The following is a 9592-nucleotide window of genomic DNA, read 5'->3' as shown; positions in this document are numbered from 1 at the left end:
TGCCATCAGCTATGAACTCCGCTTCGAAAAGTGAAACTGACAGAGCTCAAGCACTCAAGAAGGTAGAACGAACCAACAAGTGCCCCTCAAAGGAGCGCTTCCAGCCAATGGCGTTGACCGATTCTTCACTTTACCAAAGAGGCGTTGGCCAAGGCTAACCTGATTAACCGCGGCCTCCTTTGAGGCATTGTTTACAAATCCTTTAGGATATTTTCAGTTCCGCATCTCCTTGCCACGCCAGCATGGATATACAGCGGCCTGCCGTTGTTCTCGCCAACGCGCTGCTGCTGAAGTTCGCATCGTGTATGCCTCAGCGTAGCGTTCCATTGTGCTTCTGCACGGTGTTCCCGAAGGCATTGCTCACCCTTCGCGGCTACATTACTCGTGCTTTATTATCCTCCGGAAAGGCCCGTATGCGTACGAGCGATCACTGCTTTCGAAAAAGGACGGCACTCTGCGATAACATGGCACGTGCTATATGTGGTATTAAGGGGGACTTTCCTGCCACCTCACTGTCAACCGTCCCCCTCTAGATCTCCATTTGTAGGGGAAAGGAGGGTGACGCCCGCAGAAGAATGACTCAACAAAAACGACTAAGAAAATGACGGGACAACAACAGGCCTCCTTGAAAACATACAGCCTCATGAATTCGAGCAATGTGTGCAAAAATTAAGCTTACAAGAGCTATTTCATCTCACAGCACTCGGGAGAGAGAGAGGAAAACTTTTATTTCTCAGCTCAGGTTGCTCAGAAAGACCACTGGGAGTCTCATAAGCCCAGCTGGTGGCTGTGTTTGAAACAGCACCATCTGCCATTGCAGTGCCCCATCGTTTAACTGCTGCACTGGTAGTGGTATGAGGACTGCAGTGGTATGAGGACTTAATTGCCACAATCTAACAATGTGACACATTTTGCATAGCACAGTCGGAATTGAGAGTGAAAGACGATGGACTCAGAACTTGAATACAATATCAACTGGAACTGATTGTTAGGTGAAATGCTATTGCATTTACTCCGCATCAATATATCCAAATGAACACCCTAAATTTTGTTTAATGCGTTTAAACACTTGTATCATGCTGCAGAAAACTGCTCTAATGCATATGTGGCAAAAGAATGAACCTTTAGTGAACAAAAGATCTATAATCAAAAGGTATGAATCGTATGAATCATTGATTGTATGGGTATCTCGGTGCTGGCGTTTCATACCTTGTGCATCTGCATGGAGATATGTGGCATTTCCTTTGTACTGGTGCTTGAAAGCTCCAGCATTCACTTCTTGGTGATGCTGAATGCTGGCATCTTCTTTCTAAACATGTCCCTCTGTACCCGCTGATAATGAGTAATTTTTACTAGTTTTCCAAATGCGAAAGCGCACAACACTGCATTTATTGAATTGAATCCAGCAGAGAGAAGCGTCCCTTCTCAATGTTGCGCCATTACTGGCTGGTAAGTCCTGGCACAAAGCACACTGGCATGTGGTTGTGCAGCTCTAATATAATCTAAAGAAGATAAATGACATGTACCACCTAACTTCTGAGAGCAATAAAATCCAAAATTTGGCGCTCGAGAGAGCTAACGTCCAGCAGCCCACGCTACATGCAGTTTGTAGATTATCAAGGGCAATGCGACAGAATGAAAGTTGAAGAACATGTGAAATTGAGATGAAAAACCAAGACAGCCTATATTTACCATTCAGGCTTGTCCACAGTTGTAATCCAGTCCTAGAAATGCATGGCTTGAGATGATTACATAATTAACAAACCTACAGTGAGTAAAGTAATATAAGCAAGGAAACCATGGCATATCGCACATGCAGTGTATGAAGTGCGATCTCAGACTAAATGTGACGATTGCAGATCACCCATCCTGAATGTAAATTCACCATCAAAATACACAAGAGAACATGGCACAGAACTAGTATAACTGCAACTTCTTCTAAAACATTAATGCAGACAAATATAGCTAACTTTTCAAGTTAGCTATATTTGTATTTCACTTCACTTGTGTATTTTAATGGTGAATTTACATTCAGGATGGGTGATCTGCAAAAAACTCCCAAGTGTTCTAAGAGAGCTTGAAATATGAAAACTTTGTTCTGCTCTGCCATATTGCTGTACAACATATTTTACGCATGGGCTATGGTGCTGTATATCAGTAATTTTGTACTCTCACACTACTACCTTACGGAAAGAGTTCAGCTCCACAAGCATAGTATTTGTGAGGATTCTAAGCGCAGACATGCTTAACATGCTAGCTGTAAGAAGTGCTAACACTGCATGCACAGGGCGCAGTCTGATGATGATTTCATTGTAAAGACACAAGGCCAGCTTTGCTAATGAGCACCTTATCTAATGTGTCTTGGTTGGCTCGTTGTGAGGTTTCATCTCAGAGAAGCCAAGCATTAAGCCAGGGCAAAATTTTACCGATTCTAACCAATGGGTACCGGGCGGCATTGCACGGGGATCATACACCACACCTCCTGCATATGTGGTGGGTGCTCAAACAATTTGTTCAATCTGATTGCCTCCTATGTGATAGTGCACACTACCAACTATTAATAGAAAAGTTTGCTGACCTTCACTGGAGGCACTGCAAGATAAAAAAAAAATAATCCAGTGGAAAAAGTATTGATATTGTCAAGTATATGCACTAAACTTCTCATGTCACAGTGAGCAGGAAAAATACTGTTAATTTGATGCCACACTGTTTGTACATTCATGCAATGCACTTTGGTTTATCATGCATAGGAAAGGTTTGGTTTGGTGTGGTTTACGGGGTTTAACGTCCCAATGCAACTCAGGCTATGAGAGACGCCTTAGTGTAGGGCTCCGGAAATTTTGACCACCTGGGGCTTTTTTAACGTGCACTGACATCACACAGTACACGGGCCTCTATAATTTCGCCCCCATCAAAATTTGACTGCTGCGGCCGTGGCCGGGATCGAAAGGCAAGGTATAAAACTCTCACTCAGGGTGCACACCTGAACCAAATCAAGAAAGGATGAAGGAGTGAGTGAGAGAGAGAGAGAGAACATGCTGCTTTAGTGGAGAGTTTCAAATTAATTTCGATAACCTGGGATTCTTTAACATGCACTAACATTGCAAAGAACACGAGCGTCTTTTTCACTTTACCTGCATTCAACGCAGCCACCACAGCCAGGATTCAACCCCATGACCTGAACAACATACATGGCCATACGTACTTTTACAGAACCTGCTTTATTTAAAAACACTCCGGTACAGGGCTGAACACACTAAAGTGTCACGACCTGAATTCACTCGCTTTTTTTTTTCTAACCTAAGAGAAGAGAGAAAACTTTCCTTCTTTAAAACAAACAATACACAGCTGCTGTTCCTGATAAAACTACAGCATGGTAAGAACAAATGAAAGCCTTCTGGCAATGAAACACTATGTACACAATTCACTCTGCTGAGCAGACTGGCACGTCAGTCGAAGTTTCCACCATACTTCGGCCACTCAGCTGTCGCCAAAGGACTGCACAGGCCTGCAAAACTCTGGGGCAAATGACAACACATTTACAAAAATCAAGAACGCATTTACAAAGCCAGTCTTCCTGTACAAGCTTCCAAAACTGTGTCGTGGAGGGCATGGACACAGACCTCCAGGTCTATCGAAACCTATGGGCACACCATTTAAGTACGAACACCTTGTTTATCACTGTACACTCCTCGATACTGTCACACTGGGCAATAGCAAACTCTCCACAACACCATCCTCGTGAACAGAAGGTAACAAAACAATGAACAAATGGGACACACACACTTCACCTTAAAATCCAGTCTAAGAAAGGAAATTAAAACACAGTAAAAGGTTTGTTTACATTTTACATGCTTTCCTTATGCAAAAGCGATTGCAAAAATAATACATTATCTACAGGGCATACGTACACTACACTTTTTGCACATTAAGCCATCCTCCCATTTATTCCCTTGCGCATTTGAACGCCAGGGTTCTAAAGACTGTGAATATATTATATGTGCATTTTCACAAACAGATTGCTGCACATGTTTTGGCACATATCTTATTTAACACAGGCAAAAACAGCTTTGACGTGAAGGTATGCCGCACAGAACATACAAGACAACTCAGAAGTGTGAGGTAATGCAGCAAGTGCTCTTTTACAGCCTGAGGGAAATACTTCTGCAGAAGAAAATTCAAACTTATCAATGAACTGCAGATGCTGCAATAGTGGATCAGCGACTTGAAATGGGTGCAATATTCAGCAAAACATTCTGAATACAGCACACATCTATGAAATTACATAACAATCTAAAAGTGGAAAATACGCTCATTTCCTCTTACCCATATTGCACATCAAAGCCTGCTCCCAACACCTGAAGACGGTTTATCCTCACCTGTCAGTAACATGGCCTTGACACTGTCATGCGGCCTCAAAAATTCCAGCGAAAATACGGACAGCCTCAACTGTACAGCTTCTGTGGCCCCACATTCAAACATTCAGCTGGCATTCATAAAAACAAATAGCAAATTCTGCAAACTCTCTACGGTTAAAATGAGCTGGACCATTCTTATACCAAATTACAAAACAAAATAAGATAGAAGCAATATGACTGCAAAGTTGCAAAGGTGGAAAAATTCCTTGTGTTTATGACAAGCAGACTGGTTCTTCTCGTTTACTATGTGTACTTCTCTTATAATTCGGCCTCATGCTGATGTACAGAATTCTGGTTGCATGACTTCAGAAATTCAAAACAAACTCTGAAGCCAAAGCAATATTTCTCTTTTTGTAAATGGAGAATGATGCGAATTTTTAAGTGCACAATTTAAAAAAGCAGAACGATGGACTTCCTTCAGGACAAATTGTGTTGAGCTGCACATTGTGATAACCTCAAAAGTTTAAGGAGTTCAGGCTGCCAAAGAAGCAAGTGAAAAGAATGCGTTTAACATGAACTTTTAATTCCTACACTGCAGTTAGCATGAACTTTTGACACACCATACTGAACAGCACTCTGTAGCATCGTGCATTCAGTTGGTTCGCACCAGATGGTTTGCACCAAATGGTTTGTACTAATGGCAGCAAGAAAAGGAAGCTGAGAACTTGAGTACATAAAAGTTTTCTCATCCTGGTGAGCGCTGCCATTTTAGAAAACCGATCACGCACATTCTCCTCTTTGACCGCAATACATAGTAGCAGTTTTTTTGGAGGATGAGGGCTGGAACTTTCAGCAAACGTTAACCGGATGTCTCTGGGTCGGAAAAAACAGTAGTAGTGACAGAAGAAGCTGCATGGCTGACTGCAGCTTCTATTCGGGGATACTCAAAACGTTTTTCTGTCATGACGCAGAACATCTTCCTGAAAACTCGCCCTCATTAAAATTTTTATCTCATTCCTGATTCAGTGATAATGCTTATGTGCAAGCTTGCATAGCCCAATATTTTTGGGACTTTCGTTAAGCTGGATAGAATTAGACAGCCTTGAAGGAAGTCTACCGTGTTGCTTTGCAACGTTCCAGCCAGAATCATCTACCCTCCTGAAGAAAAAAAAAATAAGGAGGGAGACGCGTCCAGCAAACAATGTGCATGGCAGACATTAACAGCCATGGGCTTGTGAAAAAAAAAAATTGTCATTAGCTTCTTGATATGTAGATATATTTATGTAAGCAGTTCTTTACGATGCCGCCCTTTTGCGAAAGTGGTTACAACATGTACTAAGCAAGGACAATGCGGTGAGGTGCTGTACCGACTGCTATGGCTGTTTATGAATCGGTTCGTTATGAGAATGACATCCCAGATGAATCAATGAAGCTGCAGAATGAGCTACAGGCAAGCACATTGACACTCACTACTCAGTAACATTTATACATTTTCTTCGGTGTGGAATGGCCATGCCTATGTTTACATAATTCATTGGTTTTGGCTATATTTAGAGAACTGTTTTATGAATTATGAGACAGTGTAATAAGGTGCCAAATGTAGCAAAAGTTGGGAAAGATTTCTTGTTCTGACAGCCATGTTAGTGGCACTATACCATGCCAATACACCAGGCAGCCTTACTTGCATGAAAAAATACTTCCTTACATTTTAAAGACATTTCTATTTTTTGTGAAAAGCCCTGAAAACTGGTGCTTGAAAAAAAAAAGTCAAACCATACTGCTGGCATATAACATGCCTCATTTCAAATGCTCAAATCTGGAATATAGATGGGCCTTTCTTGAGAAGCTCAAACAGTAAACAAATTAAATAAGTATACGATGCACAGCATACTTAGTCGCTCTTTTTATGCAATGTCATTTTCCTATGAGGATCAGTCGGAGATTACCAGTACTTCAACCACTGACAACACTTCAACTTTCCCAAGTTAACTATCAAAAAGTACATCAATATAAGACGACGCAATCACGAGGTGCCTAGCACTGCCTCTAACATAAATGTAACAGCTATGCTAATAAGCATTAAGCAGCATCAGAAGCAAGCCTGAAAGCACGTCGCTGGGAGCAAACAAAGATCTCCCTTTCACAGTGGCATACTGGCACTGTGGCATAGAACTTTTGACGCCAGGACCGCACATCTTCAACTTCCAAGTACCGCTGTCTCATTCTCACAGCTGAGAAGGCACATCACGCAAAATGTGCTCAAGCAGCGTCAACACAGTAAGCAATCTGGGCAGCGCAAACGAAAATCGGAGCGCTTGGCAAGGCATCTGGCAGAGAATAACTTTCAGTGGACCACTCTGAAATGCCAGGCACCATTAGAGTGCCACTCAAACCTGTGACATGCACATTAGCTTCTCAGTTTGTAAAAGAGGAATTCAGCAGACACCTTTTATACAAGCATCCTTTCTTTTCTGTCATAAGCAAACATTGTCTTTCTTTAGGGCTAAAATATCAAGGTTTTACCATTTGACACTTCAAGAACACCTCGAGCCAATTCCTCAAGTATGACTGGCACTAGAAAGAGAATGATGCCCTTTGGCACTAGTCTTCAGCTGCATTTTGCCTCAAAACCCAAGCTGCAATGATGTCCTCTGCCCGTATTTTGATGTGCCAGTCAGTAAAGTCATAACTGTATGAAAACTCTGTGCCAGAGCTCTTGCCAGGGTATGTTGAGCATGTTCGGCAAGGCAATGATCCCCGCACCAAAATCGCTTTGCCACTTGCATCATGCGAAAAAATCAAAACATATACCTGAAGTTTTACATAGCTGGAGTATCATAAATAAACTGGACCATCTTCAGCACTGAAATGAATTACCTTTTCTTTAAAAATAAATAGGCATCTCAATAGCGGTCTGTTCTTTTCAGGTAGGATGAACACTATTTCTCCAGACGCTGATAATACTGGTTGGTAGTGCTGGTTTATTAATACTGAGCCCCTTTACTGTTTTGTTTTGTTTTTTGCTGGCTGCAGCAATAACCATGATGAAGTTTTTCCGCCTCATGCATTTATAGGAAATTCAAAGCATTTCTTATCATGCGCATTACAGGACAAACAGAAGAATTTTAAACATTACGCTGTGATTTCTTCCTTGTACATACAAAAAAAACAAAAACATGAGTGACTTTCCATGCTAAAAGAACTTGTAACTGCACTAGTCTCATTCTTTAAGACTAGTTCTAGTCAGCTGTAAGGCCGTCAAATATATTTGAAAATGTGAAAAGCAACACACTCTTAGAAGGTAAGCTATGAATCATATGGCGGCACATTCCTCTTTAAATGACCTAAGCAATCTAGATTCATGACTATCAGCTAATAGTTATGAAAAGCCAGCGGTCATCCAGCACAGGCAAATTTTCAGCTTCAAATGTATAAACAAAACACAGAGAGATGCCAAAGAAACAACTGAAGGAATGCTATTCCCAAGGAATGGCAAAAACATTACAGACAATCAAAGCTCCTAACTGCTGTCTAAATGTAAGCGCATGAGCTCCTTCAAGTGGAATTAGATTTTGATGCAGAATGTGTGCCCACACTTGATGCATGTTGATATACTTAATTAACATGCAGGTAGTCAGAGCACCATGAACACTCATCTGGTCAAAGACCAATCTGCTCTTCTCAGATGTGGCACATCTTGGCTGTTTAGTTCTTAGATGCTATATTCACAATGTGAGCATTTTTCTCTTGGCTGCGCATAACAAAACATGCAACCCCAAAATGCTTCAGCAAGGTAGACTAGACAGTGAATTCCATTTTAAGACCACAAGAAAATAAATAAAAAGTAAAATTAAGTACACCACCTCGTCTCACGGTTATTTTGTATGCATAAAAAAAAAAACTGTAAACAACAAACTACAATGGAATGTTGTTGTCATGCATGACAAGAGAAGCTCTTAAAGAGACTTCTGGACAAGTCTTTTCATGGAAGGCATCTCATAAGTACAACAGTTATCCCTGAAAGATGAACAGATAAATTCTTCATTAAGTTTCTATAAAGCATTCAGATTAAAACAAAACTGTTTGATAGGGTTAAAAGCTTCCTAAGTGACAGTCATATGTCACATCACCTATGCAATAGAAAACATGAAGTGAACAAGAGAGGGAGAAGCCTCAGGAAGCTTGCCAACGTTTCAACAAGAGGACTTGTTTTCGTCTGGGCAAACAAAGAAAAGTCCTCTTGTTGAAACATTGGCAAGCTCCATGCTTCCTCCTCCCTAGTTCACTTTGTGTCTGCAAGAAACCCATCTACCTGCCCTCTCTCTACACCATACACAGCAAAACTATGACTATGACTACACGGTAAATAAAGATTTGCCGAAGGATTAAAACAAAATGTAAAATTCAAATAAAATGTACATATTAAAAATAAAGAGAGCAGAAACTATGTCACCCAGTTCCGGTAAAAAAAAAAAGGCCTGTTCGCCTTTAGAACATTTCAATAAAAAATATACAAATTGTTTTTTATGCATAAAAAAACTGCAGGCTTTCTGAAAGTTGGCTCTTAAAAGTTGTGGTACTTTGCTTTCAACATGCACTGAGGCTTGCTCCAGCCTCAGTTGGCTACATGTTCACTCCAACAAACAGGACAATCTGAAAAAAGAATCTGGCAAAACTGCCACATATCTATTGGCCAACACTTTGAAAAATCTTTAAACTGTGCAAAAGAGCTAATTCTCTTGGCATATTTGTCTCTCAGTCCCACACTATAATGCACTAGATGGGAGGACAGACCGGCAAAAAGCAAAAAAAAGGGGAAAAAAAGGGGGAAAATTCCGTTGATGCTGCCAGCTCACAGCAAGTCACATCCACACACAGCCAGTGTAGAGTTCTTAGAGAAGCTGGTCGATGACCGGGTAGAGAAGTGACATGTGCTCAGCTCCCTTGATAGGCAGCTTGTTGACTGAGTAGTGGTGGATCATCTCGGGGATGCTTTCAAAGGGCTTGCTGAACTGGCCCAATATGAACTTCCCATCTTCGTTGTGCACTATCTTCATGTGCATGAAACCCCGTGCACTCCTGTAAGGAGAAGAAAGAATCCTGAAGGGCGTGGTAGAATCTTTAAGCTGTGGAACCTGCAGTAGTATACGACTATATATGCAAACAGTGAACAGTGAACTGATAACAAGTTCCGAGAAAAACTCAATAGAATGCAGCATTTAAACAATCAATGC

At 41.2% G+C, this 9592-nt stretch overlaps 1 protein-coding gene across 3 annotated transcripts in view; it reads right to left on the bottom strand.

Annotated features, from left to right (window-relative positions):
• Positions 1-3202: 3202 nt before the first annotated feature.
• LOC149341132 (uncharacterized) overlaps positions 3203-9592 on the bottom strand; it is a 187866-nt gene continuing 181476 nt past the window's right edge. For all 3 annotated transcript variants that reach the window (XM_089543010.1, XM_089543011.1, XM_089543009.1), the window contains one exon: positions 3203-9437. In XM_089543010.1, the coding sequence (XP_089399136.1) occupies positions 9251-9437 (187 nt within the window). In that variant the 3' untranslated portion in view covers positions 3203-9250. The remainder of the gene's footprint in view (positions 9438-9592) is intronic.

This window comes from Amblyomma mixtum, chromosome 5, assembly GCF_055824585.1.
Source record: "Amblyomma mixtum isolate Tamu chromosome 5, ASM5582458v1, whole genome shotgun sequence".
Taxonomy (NCBI): Eukaryota; Metazoa; Arthropoda; class Arachnida; order Ixodida; family Ixodidae; genus Amblyomma; species Amblyomma mixtum.
This window is presented reverse-complemented; position numbering and strand designations above follow the sequence as displayed.